The sequence below is a fragment of the Hoplias malabaricus genome, chromosome Y (genome assembly GCF_029633855.1).
Source record: "Hoplias malabaricus isolate fHopMal1 chromosome Y, fHopMal1.hap1, whole genome shotgun sequence".
NCBI classification, from domain to species: domain Eukaryota; kingdom Metazoa; phylum Chordata; class Actinopteri; order Characiformes; family Erythrinidae; genus Hoplias; species Hoplias malabaricus.
In genome coordinates, this window is record NC_089820.1 from 29399601 (window position 1) to 29416961 (window position 17361).

The 17361-nt window shown below is 42.2% G+C and overlaps 1 protein-coding gene across 1 annotated transcript; it reads right to left on the minus strand.

Annotated features, from left to right (window-relative positions):
- Window positions 1–125: 125 nt before the first annotated feature.
- Window positions 126–16452, minus strand: LOC136677885 (transitional endoplasmic reticulum ATPase). The gene is made up of 17 exons (XM_066655579.1): window positions 16298–16452; window positions 12715–12826; window positions 12140–12312; window positions 11489–11631; window positions 10596–10726; window positions 8807–8938; window positions 8604–8706; window positions 8349–8482; window positions 7376–7511; window positions 5418–5530; window positions 4408–4572; window positions 4172–4294; window positions 3860–4072; window positions 2655–2963; window positions 2209–2364; window positions 1897–2051; window positions 126–723 (listed from the first exon to the last, which is right to left on the minus strand). Exons 1-17 carry the CDS (start codon window positions 16312–16314, stop codon window positions 618–620), a joined length of 2421 nt encoding a protein of 806 aa, XP_066511676.1. The 5' UTR covers window positions 16315–16452; the 3' UTR covers window positions 126–617.
- Window positions 16453–17361: the final 909 nt, after the last annotated feature.

Here is a 17361-nt window from a genome sequence, read left to right on the forward strand (position 1 = left end):
AAGATCTGCAATATCCATCTCTCTCAAAGTGTATCTTGATAAATGAAGACAAGAATAACACACCATCTTCACACACACACTCCTCCAGGCTACAGCTCAGTAGAGATCTGAGGCACAGTTAAAGTTGGGCCCATTTTGTGAACTTTATTTTTACATTTTTTTTTTCAAACTTGTAATACATTATATGCTACATTCATAAAAAAATGAAGTCATTAGCAATTCTTTTTTTTTTTTATTTTCTCTTTTTATTCTTCCAACAGGCTAGCATTAAACCCCATCACTAAAGCTGCTTGTAGAGGTTGTGAAAAGTTAAGAATGAAGCCACTCTACCGTGTGTTTATTCACTTATACGCGCCCCACCCACATTACGTTAAGATCAAGGTTCTGCAATAATCATCCTTTCACAAACCGGAGCAAAATACAAGCAGCTACATGCTTTTCTCCAACAACAGAGAGGGAGGAGAGGAGGAAAAGAGGAGGATAATAAAAAAAAAAATAAAAAAAAAAAAAAGAAAGAAAACAAACAAATCCATTAAAGAAGCACAGAGTCCTAAAAATGTGGAATTTTTCGGTTGGTTTTGTTTGTACATCGTGGCCTGTGTCAGATGTGGTCACGTTTATCCGTAGAGGTCGTCGTCGTTGTCCTCGTTGAAGACGTTTCCTCCACTGCCACCAGCAGAGCCTTGGCTTGGTCCGCTTCCTGTCTGATTACTGGAGGGGAATCTGCAAGAGGAGGATTCAGTAGAAATAAGGAACCAAATAAAACCATCTGGTCTTTTTCATAGCTCTTCAGTGGCCAGCTGCACCGGCTACACACGGCCCCACGGGAAACTAAACTGCAGCTGTGTTCAAGTTTTAACGCGGCTTTAACTTATAACTTAAATGTTTACGCAATAACACACTCGAGGTTGGTGCTAGGAGGTGTGCTTATTAGTGTATTATTGTGATCATAGCACAGTTCATTATCGCCTTTTATTATTAGGATTTAAGATAAAGACCACTGTAAAAATCAACCTTCCGTGAAGTAGAACATCTCCATTCCGTCACACATTTGTTTTTTGCTCTTTTTAATGAACTCTGGATTTTTAAACTGTTCGATATTGGACCCGTCCAGGATTTCTGAACTCAGGTTCTCTCCAGGAGCCAGTCCGTGTTCACAACAAATTTCTTGGAAAACAAGGCTGCAATATTCAGAGCTGCTCTCTGTGTAAATCCGTCATGGTTTAATCACCGTTTACAGAAGATTCAGATCGTTGTTTTTTATATATTTACTTTACTTTGTTCAAAATAAGGTCCGAAAATGGAAAATGCACAGCTCTGTCTTGTAAGCGCTGGTGTCGTTGCTAGGTTATGTGTTTTGCGGAGTGATACCTGCAGGGTCGGTACTAACTGTGGTATAATTACACACACCCGTACACGTTCAGCCGTAAGAAATCTGTTTAAAAGAACGCTATCACACCCACAGCCCCCGTTTCATTAATAAAACACATTTAAAATCTCGTGTATGAGAAACCCGGCTCTGAGGACGCCACTTTAGAGTAAAACAGTGTCTTTTTTGTAATAAAAAGTATTAAAGACCTCGAGTGAAGAGGATGCAGCTCTGAGAGGAACACCAGTGTTTTCACTGTGTGTCGAGATCATGAGCGTAACATCGTATCGGTGAGTGACACTGATCGGCCACGGGGAACGAAAACATCATTCTGTGCAACAATGTCTTGATCTTACCATCCATTTATACACCACGAGTGTCTGTGGTTACACCGTAATTCAGTGTGTCACACTAACTAATCAGATTCCTTACATGAGTAAATTTCATTAAAGAGTAATTAAAAATGTTCTTTAAGCTAATTTAACTTTGCTGAGAATGAGCCGTTTCTTTCACCACTAGGTCATTACCTGAAGCTGCCAAAGCCTCTGCTTTGCTGCAGGGTCTGTGCAAACATCTCGTATTTGCGGATGTCGTTATCACTGACGGAGCGGCGGGCGAAGCGCATGGCTTCCTCAAAGTGGTCCTTTCTGATCTCAGGCACAGGGTCGTCCTCCTCCACTTCCTGAACACAGAGACAAAAACCCCACTCAAGATTAAGGCCTTCTCACAGCATTTTTATTTGAAGCACTTAAACCCACAACTAAAAGCCAGTCTGATTTTTGTAGCCACTGTTGGATTAAGCCCTGAACAATTACTGTATTAAAAACAGGAAAACATACCATTGCCGAGGGGTTGGTCTGCCTCTCGCGTTCCCGTCTGATCTCGTTTTCGATGGACTCGCGGATGGCCAGCTTACAGGCCCTCTGGCAAATTTCTGTCAAGTCGGCACCGGAGAAGCCGTTGGTCATCTTGGCTAGGAAGTCCAGGTCCACGTCCTTGAGTGAAAGAAATAAGGATCACAAAACTGCACCTCTTCCAGTTCGTTTACAATAAAGATTGCTTTGAGGAACATGAGCTGGAGCAGAACAAAGCAGGATAAAGGAATGATGCTTGTTAGGGCCATGACCCCTGCCCATGATGGGGCACTGACTAAAGACAAGTTCACGAAACTGAACATCAAAAATGGGATAAGGCTCGTGAAACTTTGATAAGTGAATGTCTCGTGTGACCTGAGTGCATAACCTGAGGGGGAAAAACACAAAAACTAGTCTTCTTGCTGATTTACCTTAGAGATGGGAGACTTCCTGAGGTTGGCCTTGAGAATAGCCATGCGAGACTTCTCGTCGGGCAGTGGGATGTAGATGAGCTGGTCCAAACGGCCGGGCCTGAGGATGGCAGGGTCAATGATGTCTGGTCTGTTAGTGGCTCCAATAATGAAGACGTTTTTCTTGCTGGACATGCCATCCATCTCGGTCAGGATCTGGTTAATGACACGATCCGCTGCTCCACCACCATCCCCCACACTCCCACCACGGGCTTTAGCGATGGAGTCCAGCTCGTCAAAGAACAGCACACAAGGCGCAGCCTGACGAGCCTTTAGAGCGAGATAACAAGGAGTCAGCCATGTCCGTCTGACACTTAACGAACAAAATAAATAACCAAGGTGATTTAAAAAGGTCCTGGGGCACCCCCTGGTGTACTTCATAATTACAGCACCCTACTGAAATCTGTGTGGAGGGGAGAGAGGGTTTCTTGGAATCCTCCAAAGTTACATAACACAGCTTCTGCAGTGCTGAGCCCAGAGCAGCAAAGACAGAGGCTCTTTCTCCCACTTGCAGGTCAGTGGAGTAAGAATTTTGAAGCTATAATTGTAATGTAAAAATACTATGTAGTGTGTGTGATCACAAGAGCAATTCTGATTTGTTTAAAATGGCTTCTCTACAGAAGAACAGTATACACTCACTGTCCATTTTATCAGCTCCACTGACCATACAGGAGAACCAGGTAGACTACAACGCTCAGGACCCACACAGAGCAGGTGTGATGTGGTGGTGGATCATTCTCAGCACTGCAGTGACACTGACGTGGTGATGGTGTGTTAGTGTGTGTTGTGCTGGTGTACAGTGGATCAGACACAGCAGTGCTGCTGGAGTTTTTAAACCCCTCAGTGTCTGGACTGAGAACAGTCCACCGAACAAAAACATCCAGCCGACAGCGTCCTGTGTCACTGATGAAGGTAGTGAGTAATGATGAAGATAAAAGTCAGGTGCTGCTAATCAGCCTGTTTACATGTTAATGATTTAAATTTGATTAAAAATGTGTAGCCTCCACTTTGAGGCCAATGGAGGTAAGGCATTGTTGAAGCTGGAGTTCAAGACTAAGGTGTTAGGGTGAAGGGAATTTTAAGATATTCGGACATATCCATTCACTGCCGTTTTGAGCTGCATCAAAAGTGCTGGGGGTGTGCAGGAATCTGCAGGTTCCTCTTACCTTGTCAAAGATCTCACGGACATTGGCCTCAGACTCTCCAAACCACATGGTGAGCAGTTCAGGTCCTTTGATGGAAATGAAGTTGGCCTGGCACTCGTTGGCAATAGCTTTAGCCAGGAGAGTTTTACCACAACCTGGTGGACCGTAGAACAACACACCCTTGGATGGAGTCATACCAAACTTAAGGAATTTGTCTGGATGCTCCACTGGGTACTGCACGACAGACAGAACAAAATGCACAAGTCATAAAAGTTAGGAGGTTTAAGACATAAATCCTATAGAAAGGTACACTCAGGAAGAAAAGCCGTTTACCTGCACAAGCTCCTGAAGTTCTCTCTTGACATCATCAAGCCCACCAATGTCCTCCCAGGTGATGTTGGGCACCTCAACCACAGTCTCGCGAAGAGCAGATGGGTTGCTCTGGCTCAGGGCCCACTACAAAGCAACACAAAGACTTAGTTATTGGCAGTAAGACAAGTTCCGTAAGCTCTAGCTTCCGACTGAACCTGAGTCTGAAGTAATAAGTCAAGAACATGTAATATCCATACCCTAAAGTCATCCATTGTGACCGCCAGAGAGTTCATGACTTCTGCATCGATGGTCTCATCCTCCAAGTCGATGAGGTCCATCTTCTTGCGGATGGCTTGAAGAGCAGCTTCTGAGCACAGAGCGGCAAGGTCAGCCCCCACATGGCCATGGGTCTCATTGGCAACCTGGAAGGAAGCAGTGATCAGTAGTTTTTATACATCATAAGCACCTCTTTGCAAATGCATCATTTCAGTGGGTTTCATTCGTGCCCTGGTTGCATTATTGCACTTTGTAACTGTGTGGTGCCTACACCACTCGCTTTGGTAACCGACTCACTTTCCACTACCACAGCTCCCACCGAGACATCACAAAACATGGGCACTAACAGGAACAGCGCGTTCCCACAACACAGCAGCGTTAACATTATATGCGTGGTGTCCTTGTTCGAGACTGAACACAGTTCCGTCATCAGTTCAGCAGTTTGTTTCTTCCTTGCTGCAGCGTTTGAACTCTTCAAAAGACTCAGGTAGACTTTGAAAGAAGTGGATAAAAACAATTGATATTTTTGCTGTAGCTGGGAGATTTTACAGACGAGAGTGTGCGCTGGACGTCTGCATTGCTCAGCGTGGAGGGACGACTCTCTTTGACCAATCAGTGCTCTGCAAGGTTTGCACATCACATATTATAATCCCTGCTTAGCTTGCTTGGAATTTAAATTTAAAAAGATCCTGTGTCTTTTTCCTTGAGAACAGTTAAGGTTTGACCAAGACGTCCAGCCAATGTACTACTATGGTCACTTCTGTTCTCCGTATCACGCGTCGCCTTAAATAATCACAAATAAGCGCAGAACTCTCGCACACACTCTCACATCTCTCTACTCAACAGCTGGTGTGCGGTGTTTTAGGCAGATCAGCTTCCATCATATCATGCAGGCGGAAGCTGTGCATTGGTGAAAGCTGATGCTAATGTCCCAGAGAAGGCTAAGTGCATTGGATTCCAGGAAAGCACTGCAGAAGTGTAACTCCCATACCTGCTCCAGGTCCACATCGTCAGCCAGCTTCATGTTCTTGGTGTGGATTTGCAGGATCTCCAGTCTGCCTGTTGCATCAGGAATGCCGATGTCCACCTCTCTGTCAAAGCGCCCTGTAAGAAGAGGGGATATTTAATTACTCTACTCTTGCTTGTTTCCCAGACAGTCACGCTAATCAGACTGAGCATGGAGTGAACTCGGGCTACTTTAAAGTCAGGGCAGCACACGGCAGGCTTCCGACTACTTAAGCTTACGCTTTGTTTGCTGGTTTTACTTGAAGCTTATTTCTGGAGGTCTAGCTCAAAATACTCTGTGATAACAGCAGAGTTCAAGCAATTTCTGACAGGCTGAGCTCTCTGTGCTAAAGTCAGACACCACAATAATGATTTTTCAGGTGAAAAACCCATGATGAGAGGAAATTACATTATTCTGTTTGTGGATGAGTCATGCAGACAAAGACAAACTACAAAGGTTCTGGCTTTGTGCAAAACCTCACAAAAGTCCAAAACACAATGTTACATTACGATCACATTATATACTCAAATTTAAATCATCAATTTCTTTCTGGGACGGCATGGTGGAGCAGCAGGTAGTGTCTCTGTCAGAGCTCCAGGGTCCTGGAGGTTGTGGGTTCAAGTGTCTGAGGAGTGTGGTGTGTTCTCCCTGCGTCTGCGTGGGTTTCCTCCGGGTGATTGTCTGTGAGGAGTGTGGTGTGTTCTCCCTGTGTCTGCGTGGGTTTCCTCCGGGTGACTGTCTGTGAGGAGTGTGGTGTGTTCTCCCTGTTTCTGCGTGGGTTTCCTCCGGGTGACTGTCTGTGAGGAGTGTGGTGTGTTCTCCCTGTTTCTGCATGGGTTTCCTCCGGGTGACTGTCTGAGAGGAGTGTGATGTGTTCTCCCTGTGTCTGTGTGGGTTTCCTCCGGGTGCTCCAGTTTCCTCCCACACTCCAAAAACACACATTGGTATGTGGATTGGAGACCTTAAAAGTGTCCGTAGGTGCGAGTGTCGCGTCGCCCTGTGAAGGACTGGTGCCCCCTCCAGGGTGTGTTCCCACCTTGCACCCAGTGATTCTGGGCAGGCTCCGGACCCATTCAATCCGGAGCCAATTTCTGTGGCAGTTACTGCACGATCGTAGCCCAAGCATTCTGAAGTGAGCAAGTTGCTAAAGACATTCATCCATTCTAGGAAACCATAATCAGAAAATTTAATAATCTGTTCGGGGCAGTGGCAGCCTGTATTATCAAAAACAACACGTGAAGGACTTTTACCTTTTATGAGAGACTGAGTTAGATCAATCATAGGCAACCAAACACTTTATATAACAGCCACAACTAAACGACAGGCTGGCTTTCAACATTCGGTACTCAAAATTAAAGCTAGATCGTCATCTTGTTTATTAAAACAGACCATGAACAGAACATGATCAGGGGGAAAATAAAGTTAAAGACACAAAAGTCAGTAGAAAAGTCACCAGACCTAATGTTAAAAGCATTTCCCAGTAAATTATTAACCTTGCTCTGAGGATATCGGACGACGCATCCCACCCACATTTGCTCCTTCGGATGCAGGTTTCAATTGACCAAAATAAACTGCCAAGTTCATCATTTGGGCCATGGGCCAATCAATTCACGAGTGTAGGTGTTCATTTATTGGTGTTGTGTGTTAATATTTAATGTGGCTTTTTCTGTGTGCAACACATTCCCTTAAGGGAAATAAAGTTTTCTGTCATAGTGGCTTTTAATAATACAGTAACAGTGCTTTAGCAGCTGAGAAAATCTACAAATGCAGAGTCTGATATCAGTTAGGATGTTGTGAAAGTTCCCCCTCACTCGATGACAATAGGCACTCTCATCAAATGTGAACTGTTTATATATATATATATATATATATATATATATATATATTTAAAAAAAAAAAAAAAAAAAAAAAAAAAAAACCAACCCTGTGCTGCAGAAACTCACCAAATCGCCTGAGAGCCGGGTCGATGCTGTTGGGTCTGTTGGTGGCTGCCATGACGATGACGTGAGCCCTCTGCTTCAGGCCGTCCATCAGAGTGAGCAGCTGAGACACGATGCGCCTCTCCACCTCACCGTGAGTCTGCGGAGGGAGAAACAGATTACAGCACTGCAGACACTCATTTCAGAATACATTACACACAACACAGCAGTTACCAAAGGGACCCAATTATCTCTGAGTGAATACATAAGCGAGCTACACAACCAAATATCTGTGGAAAGGTGTGAAATGGAATGTAGATGCAACTTGATTAAGCCTTCAAGAACACCAGAGGAAATATTTTTATTGAGGTTTGACGCTTGAACACTTTAGTACAAGATTACGAGTCATTTATTGTTACAGCATTCTGCTGAAATCAGGGTTTAATGGTTTCCTACCCTCCTCCAAGTTATAGGTAAAGTTCCTGAAGTGCTGAGCCCAGAGTGGCAAAAACAGGGTCTCTGTTCTGTATTAAAGCTCAGTGGAGCTTCACCATGGTTTTAAAAGCTATTGTTGTATGATGAAAATACTAACAAGTGATCATTTAAACCTCTCCCTGTAAAACTTTGAGATACATTAAGTTAAAATTTTCTTAAACCACTTGATCCATTTCAGGATGACGGTGGCAAAAGGGCTAGTAAAGAAACCCCAGACATCTCTGCCCCCATGACCTCTCCTAGCCATTTGAAGGGGACCCTAGGTGTTCCTAGGCCAGTTGCTGGAAAGTGACCTGAATACCTCCACAGCAGGTGTCCAGGGGGTATTATCCACAGCAACGCAGAGCTCCTCTCGGATTTTAGAGCTCTTCACCTGACCTTCGAGTGTGCCCTCAGCAGTTCACCAAATGTATTATGTATCGGCAATTATACTCTATTAACGATTTATTATTCAATCCCAGCAACAAACTGTGTAAAATTAAGCACATGGACAGTCTCCCACCTTCTCTCTCTTTGGAGCAATAGCATCCAGTTCATCAATAAAGATGATGGCAGGGGCGTTCTTCTCTGCTTCTTCAAAAGCCTTGCGCAGGTTGCTCTCTGACTCTCCAGCCAATTTACTCATGATTTCAGGACCTGTGGGATTAAAGGTAATGCCACGATAAAACGGCATGTTTATATGCAGTGCCATTCCATAAAGCCATAAAGGAAATATAACCCTCAGTTTATTAAAGCAGCACATTTAATTTCCCCTCACCATTGATAAGGAAAAAGAAGGCTCCAGTTTCATTTGCGACAGCACGAGCAATTAGTGTCTTTCCAGTTCCTGGGGGTCCATAGAGCAGAATGCCACGTGGAGGCTGAATAACAAAAAAAAAAATCAAGGTTATACCACAAGGTTACGCCTCACTCAACAGGTCCGCCATTTCACGCTCAACGTAACAAGGAGTAACCACTTACCTTCACACCGATGGCCTTAAAGAGAGCTGGATGCCTGAGCGGGAGCTCCACCATTTCTTTGATCTGGGCCAGCTGCTTCCTGACACCTCCAATGTCATCATAGCCCACTTCATTCAGAGATTCCTCCTCATCCTGTCAGTAGGAATCACATTTGATTAACATGAGAATAAAGCAGAGCCGCACAATAATAAAGTGTCGCTGGCCTATACCAGGGTGACAGCAGGGAAGACTGCAAAATGCCTCTAGCTAATGCCTGAACATCCAAAATCTCGAGGAAATAAAGCATAGACGATCAAATAAAGATGATGCATGACCACGCTTCACCTTATTATATAAAGAGCAAGCTAATGTACAGGAATAGATACCGGGTCATTCACCCTTAATAAACCATACTCAAAATACACCACTTCTGACATCCCATACACAGCAAGGGGCAAATGTATATCCTCACTGTCCAATTAAAAACATGCATCTCCCAAAATAGTAACAGGAGAAAGCCTTAACTTTCAGTGGATATCAATGTATAAAGATTTAATTTCAAGTAATTTGAGCATTTCTATTGTTCCGTTTGTCATGGAGCTGTACACAGTGTGAAGGACAGCTATGTTCAAACGAAGTATTAAACTAAACACGGACAGCAACAATATATTTACATTGACATCATACATACCAGAGTGTAAATTATATACATTTAAAGCAACTGTCCACACATTTTCTTACTTCTCATTTCAGCATCATTGGATCATTGAAAAGCACTTTATAAATGTCATAATTACCGTTATTACTATAATCATTTTATTAATAATAACCACCATTATCTCATTTATCAACAGTTATCTCAAAGTTTAATGATTATTAGTTTCTGAAGGAGCCCAGAGAATAATGTGGGCTTCTGAACCGAGTTGTGTCCATATAATATTCATCCCTGAGTAAAGATTCACACTAGCTGTGACGTCTGTGTTATTCTCAAACAGCAAAAAAATACAAAGCACTAGAAGTGCCTATAGTCACCAAGAATAATTATAATATCCAAGCAATTACTTGAGTTCTTATTAGTAGTCGGGGGCTTCTCTGCACAAATGCCACTCACCACCAGACCGTCCGACACCTTGAACAACAGTTCCGACGGCCAGGAGTCAATCGTTTGAAAGCAAAAATCGATGAGCATGCAGTAATTAACATAAATGTACATTTTTGTGCAATAGACTCAGAGATTTCAGTGGAAAAACAATCACTCTGGACACATGGACTTCTGTTTCTTAAACTCAGGATTTAAATAATAATAAAAAAAAAATATCTTCCCATAGTCTACTTCCAATTTTCTTGTGTTGTATTTTAGTGGGCGGAGCTAACATTGGCTCAGATGGCATCAGGTATGTCACAGAACCAGACAGAAATAGCAACATGCTGAAATCATTCACCTCGATAAACATGCTGCCTTCCAGCACACTCCGTCTCTAAAGCCCTGCCTGGAGTACAGGAGTTTATCACAGGGACGGCTGTAATGTAACATTTCACACATCTCCTCAGTAATGAAACTCTTCCACTGGGACAACATTATAATTACTACAAGACGAGGGACTTTTCTGAAACATCCTTAAAGCCTTTAAGTATCCACAGGGAACCTTATGAAGAAGTGCTATCACCAAGGAGCAGGGGAGCAGGGTTTAGGCAAATGCTGCAACTCTGCAAAACCTGGGAGGGACTTCAGCGCAACCAAGAAAACTCATAATTTAAGTCCCCTTATGGATAGTTGTGTCTATAAATGTGATCTACACTCGACACAAACCTCTCGCTTGATAGGTTCTCCTTCACAGTGAATGACGGTGTCTGGAGCCACGATACAGTAGGGACTTGGGTCAGTCTCCACCACTTTAAACTCCACAGCACGCATGCCTCCTCTCACCAGGAAGATATCACCTGTGGAGAAGAATCAGCAGGGTTGCACCCGTTTACCTTGAGAGACATTAAAGATCCTGGGTTACTGTGATACAACCTTTAGAAGCTGATACTTGAAAAACTATTTATCACAGAGGAAATTAAACAGACTTCTTTTTTAAACAATTTCTAAAAGGTTTGTTTACCCTGAAGTTTTAGTCTAATTTTAAAAGGAATTGGGTTTGTGCCACAAATGATCAAAAAAAAGATCCCCTTCTGACTTGTTACATGCGGTTCTGACAAAGTGGAGCCCCACTGACTAATGTTTGAGTGACAGCTCTGAGCCCCAGACCAAATAAGAAGACTTGCTGCAATGAACAATATCTGGGGGCAAAAGGTCACACAGCAGGGGAGAGGAGGGAATAAAAAGATTAACAAAAAGTGCTAGAAGTGTAACCACAAAACCAACTAGTATTTATTTATTTTTTTTTAGCAAAATCTGATTTCATAAATTCTCCCCTGTATTCAGTCATCTCTAACTGCACCTTTTATATGAGTGAGCACATGCAACATCACAGCAGAGCTGAACTCAGAGAAAGCAAAGTGTCCAGATCTGTCACATCAGCTAACAGACAGTCGACAGTGATTGGGAGGGAGGGGGCTGTCCTACCCACACAGAAGGCAAAGGCCAACTGTGCTCCTTAGGACTCTCCGCCTCAGACATCTCTTAGATTCAAACAGACTACCTCCTGGTGATGTGCTCTAACCTATATTTTGAAGCTAGAACACTTTGTAAGTGTTTACCTTTGCGGATTGGCCTGTACGCCTCAAGAAAATATGGCTTGAGGTACACCTCAAATAAGTTTCCGGTGATCCCTTCCACTGTGTCATCAATGGGCAGAACATGGATGCGTTTCCCATACTTCACATCTGGGCAGGGCTGAATGCTGCAAACAGAATGATTTAGAAAAGTGGTTCAGTGCATGCAATCAGCACCAGGCATAGGGACAAGTTGTGGCTCTTTATCCAGCCCAGTTCATTCATTTTGGGGGTTTCAAAAATAATATTTTGGACCATAATAGGTCTTTCGTAAATCGCCTCTACACACCATTTCTTCCAACCAGGAAATCAACGTTGTAAGTGACATCTTCCTTCCTCTTGGTTACTCTCTTTCCTACCGTCAATCATATTACAATAACTATCAAAAAACAACCTCGCTAAGAGCTTATGACCTCAGACTGAGTTTGGTTTGAAGGTAAAGTTGTCAGTCTTTCTGCTCAGAACCTGCTTTAAAGTAAAAGAAAAGACAAAGTGTTGTTTATCTGTTATTGATTACTCAACTGATTCTTTTACACTGTGCCTTAAGGCGCTACACTAAGTATAAAGTGGTCTGTAACTCCAAACGAGTCTGACACAGGAACCAACTGTAATAAGACAAGGTAATTAACGGGTTACCTGATGACATCTCCAAGGCGAACCCGAAGATTGTTGCGGACCACCCTGTTCATGCGCACCTTCTCATCAGAGCAGGTGTCGTCGGACAGCACGATGCACACAGTTTCCCTCCTTTTCTTTCCCTTTAGCAGCACGGTGTCCCCTCTAAAAAGCTGAAGCTCGTCCATCTTCGCCTGTGTGTGTCAGATATGAACTGTTAGGGCTTATCCTCTTGGACTGAACAAAAAAAAGAATTACTACAAGGTTCTGAGCTTTTCTGTTCAGTGTGGAAACATGAGGGAACACAAGAGGGGAGTGCGAGGGACAAATGGAGGCACATTGTTATAATTTATAAATCATTTTGGAAGCAAATGTGTTACTTCCACGTAACTGCTGAACAGAACAGAATCCACACTGACTGATCTCACACTAATCACCTCCTAACAGACTGTTCACCTGAAATTCTGCAAAAACATGAATAACTGATACAAGCTCTTAAAATGTGTCCTCCAACTCCTCACTCTCTGACACGGCACTTATAACAAGTGGAGAACAAAAACACCCCAAAAAACAGACCTAGACTATGGAGGTCATACCTGAGAGAGGGACACCACACTGTTGTCTTCATTAATGGACTCATCAACAATCAGCCTGTTAGGTCTGTTCTTTTGCTTCAGAATGGCAGTAGAAAGATCATCATTTTTGGATCTGTGTAAAATTAAGAGGCGGAAAGTGGAGGGAAAAAAAAGCTCAAAAATTATAAGTCATCAATAAAATGAAGCCTGTTTCTCAAATATAAATACACACATTTACCTTCAGTAACACATCTTCAGCCATTAAACTACTTATTACTGATCATAAAATAGAGCTTTAAAGAACAGAGGTTTAAAACACTCCCTAAATTCAACAGCTGTAACAATTTGTTCTCTCAATTTAATAAACCCTCTGTTTAATAAAAATCACCACACAGTTTGACAAAGTGGTCCAAGAATAACGACCGGTGTCTGATTGGAGCGAGTGATGCTTTATTGAGGAAAATAATTAATAAATAAATGAGCTACGTTAGCTAAACTGAGGGAATTATGTAATAGTGAAATCATTTTATTTTTAAAAGCTTTAAATCAATTTCCTCCCCCTCGCCATATTAGGGGCTCTGTACTACACTGAGAAAGTTTCTCATGTTTTATTTGTGGTGGTGGCTCATAGGAAGATAGTGAACTGAGCCCTATGTGAAGCTCTAATGAAGCAGCACAGGCTGTTTTACATCTTATCCTGTGTATAATTACAAATTGTATGGCTTCAGTAAAGACAGGACAACACAAAACTGAGGACCTGTCCATGTCCCTTCATGAGACACATTTGTTATTATGACGTGCCTACGTACAGTGAACAGTGTTTGTTGGGTGGAGATCATTAGGAGATGTTAAGGGCAAAGCAAGTCATAAGTGAATCTCAGGGACTTTACTAAACGTCTGTGCACAAGTGGCTTATAAATATAAATAGTCGTTAGCAGGAAATCACATTCCTGAGAAGTCGAAAGTGAAAGGTATGTCGGTAACTCAGTAAACACGTCGCTGCTTTGAGAACATTGTTGTTTAAAGGGGACAAATCCCGAGTTAAGTCAGTATTGAGGGTTATCTAACCAGATGTTGCTCTAACGTTTGAGCCTCTAGAGCTTTCTAGAGAAGACGGTGGAGGTCCGGGGCGAGAGGCGGCGCTATCCTGCTTCTCACAAACGTTAAATTAGCGTACATTAAAATGGACAGACCTAAAGCTTGGATAGGTTTATATTGTATGTCTACTTTCGCAGCTCTAACCGCTTACAAACCACTCAGAGGAACGGGTTTCGTGTGTTTTTTAAAAAGGCCACAACGGGCTCCATGAGTCCATAAGGATAACATTAGCCCCTGTGCTAGAGTTAGACACAGAATTAGACCAGCCTAATTTAACGGTAACGAAAAACTGAAGTGCTTATATGTTGTTCATCCCTCTAACACAATCCCTCGACACACAGAGGGACTAGTGTCCAGCTAAATTCCAGTTACATCATTATATGAGCTCGGACAGATGACCGAATGACACAGCAAATGCACCGACATCGCGCTAGCAATAACAATAACAAGCTAACGAGCAGAAATTACGCTTCAGCCCCAAACTGCGCTTATTCCCGCTTCTAAACCGCTTCAAAACATTTACTAGAATAAATCTGGTTTATATTATAAAGTCTAATCCTACACAAAACGAGCTGCGAACACGAAAAGCAGAGGTCTTAAAAACAGACTCTACGGCGTTAGCCAGCTAGCTCTTATCAGCGAGTCATTTAAATGGAGTCGGTTCACAGAATCAATTCATTTGGCTCTTTTGGTTATGACTTGGTACTTCTAAACTTTGAGCTTTCTGGAAAACCCTGAGCTGATGCTGGTTTTATAAGTTGTTCATAAAAGATGAAATATATTATTTTATTACTATTATTTTACCAGTTGTATTATACAAAACACTGACTGGTGAATTGTGCATCAGAGGCCACCTATTCTCTGTAATATGTATATTCTGTACCATTTGGAAAAAGGAATTCAATGTAAAGCATGGCGATATAGCAAAAACTTAACAATACATAACTTTTTAAACTTATAAATCACCATGTCCTTGGTTTGATAGCAGTTTTAATTTGATTCAGCATTAAATAAAGAACCAATATAATTATTCACCATTTTTCACACTTTAAATCAAACATTCACTTTGTGAGAGATCGAGGATGTAGGTGTAAGTATTAATTATGGATAAGAAGTCTCATAAGATGCACTTTGAATAAAAGTGTCACTGTATCAGTGGGCAATGTGCAGATTTGACAGTTAATCTAGCTGTAACTTCTATTTGGAGGTGAACACACTGGAATCATAACCAGCATGGCATATTAAAAGGCACCATGTCAATGACACATAGCACTGAACAGCGCCCCCTTGTGAAGCACTTGGTTAAAGCCGAGTGAGTATATGAGTTACTACCCCTTTAAATGAGATACTTCACACCAAAGAAACATTTAATGCTCTTAGTTCAAATGGGGCTCCATTATACATTTTTCATCTGACTCCCCTTAAAAAAAAAAAAAAAAAAAAAGACACCCTTCTGTGAAAATCAAGTGTTAAAATGTGTCTGTGTGCTGTTTACACACTACAAATGTGTGTCATGAGTGAAATAAGCAGCCAGCATCAAGGCTGGGCATTTCCATTGTGAAACTGAAGTCTATAAAAGTCTTATACATGTAAATTCAGACAGACAAGGTTTGAACCATTATTAAACCAAGAAACCAATCCTGTCAAGTAGGCTTTTAAAGACAGATGCGAGGACTCGTTCACAACTCATAGATTGTGCGCTGAATGGAGGCCCAGGTGTAGTTATCCAAGCTACTTTTAAAGACATAATGGGATTTTTCTATATCTTTCATTCTGAACAGATATCAATCATTAAGGGTTTGATTAAAAGTATCATCGGCGTGTCGACTCAACATTAAAAAAAAAAAAAAAAGAGTCGGCTCAAAGTGCCGATTCGTTCGCTAACGAAACATCCCTAACAGCTAAGCTAGTAGTGTAACTACAAATTAAAAAAAAAATAAATAAAGTTTAAATATTAAACTATATTCCTTCAAATTACGTGACTTACATTAAGTCAGCTGTCTGATGAGAAGCTTTGAGATTATACAAATGACTCTTTCAGGGGCAATGAGGCTGAAAATTGGCTTCACATTCGCCAGCTTCTTGTTTCGAATTATCCGTTCCACCTTAAATAGTGCCAATGAAGCGTTAATTGGTGCGTGATTTAAGGTGGAACGGAAGAATTCGGATAGACGGAGCCAAGTTCAACTCGGTGTTGATGCCGGTAGGCCAAAGCCAGAATGACTCAGTTAGCAGGCAGCTAACGAGCCAATATCACAATAAATTACACAGCTTTTATGATTGTTTGAAGAGAAAGGGTACGTCGAAAACCAAAGAGAAAAGGATTAACGTTATATATGTTAATTTGTTGACGCCGCGTTGAGGGTAAATTCGTTTTAATCTCCGTTAAACATCACCAAACTGTCACGAACCCTATTCCGCGATGGTGGCCACTAAAGCTCTAAACTCCGAGATAAAAAATACATATACTAACACCCTTGTTAAAAAATAGAGATGCTGTACTTACTCTCCACCCGAAGCCATGTTTCTCCCCCCTCAAAATGATATAAATAAGAGCGTATAAAGAGCTACTTTCTCCGCCAACGGACTTCAACCTGCTTCACCTCCGCACTGAGTTTCAAACGGCAGCTCAGCTTGCTAACATCTTCTGCGGAGAAACCAACGGCCCGCCCACCGACCGATCAACCAATCAGAGCGAGGAACGGAGCTCCACTTGCGATGCTCCAGACAATCAGAACAAGCAACGGAGCTCTCTGAGTACCAATCCGACCAATTAGAGGCGACATCCTTGGCGAAGAAGAAAGTCCCAGTTTAAAGGTTTCAGAGTCAGGATTTAAAGAAGACGTGACACCATTTTATCAGCTTTACTGACCATACAAGAGCACTTTGTAGTTCTACAATAACAAACCGTAGTCTATCTGTTGCCCTGCATACTTTATCAGACCCCTTTTACCGTTTTTCAGCTTAGGACCCCCACTGAGCAGGTATGATTTGGGAGGTGAATCTTTCTGAGCACTTCAGTGACACTGACTTTGTGCTGATAAGAGTGGATCAGACACAGCAGTGTTGCTGGAGTTTTTTAAACAATAGTCCACCAATTCAGCATCTTGCTATAGGCAGCATCCTGCGTCCAATGATGAAGGACTAAAGGACAACCAACACAAACTGTGCAGCGATAGAGGAGCTGCTGTGTCTGATGGAAAATGAAGTGTTTAAACTGCTGCTCCAGCAGCACTCGTGTGTCTGATCCACTCTACACCAGCACAACACTCACTAACACACCACCACCACATAAGTGTCGCTGCAGCGCTGAGAATGATCCACCACCACATCACACCTGCTCTGTGGGGGTCCTGAGTGAACAAGGTGAAAGGGGCTAAAAAGAATATGCAAAGCCACAGATGGACTACTGAGTGTAATATTTCATGTACAATCATTTAGTAAGGAAGTTTCTCATGATTGTAACTATTTAGTTTGAAACGAGAATCATTGTCATTATTATGACTTACTAACTTGCTAATTAACCCCCATAGCAACGTTATAATGGGTCAGAAAACAGATTTTACAGTA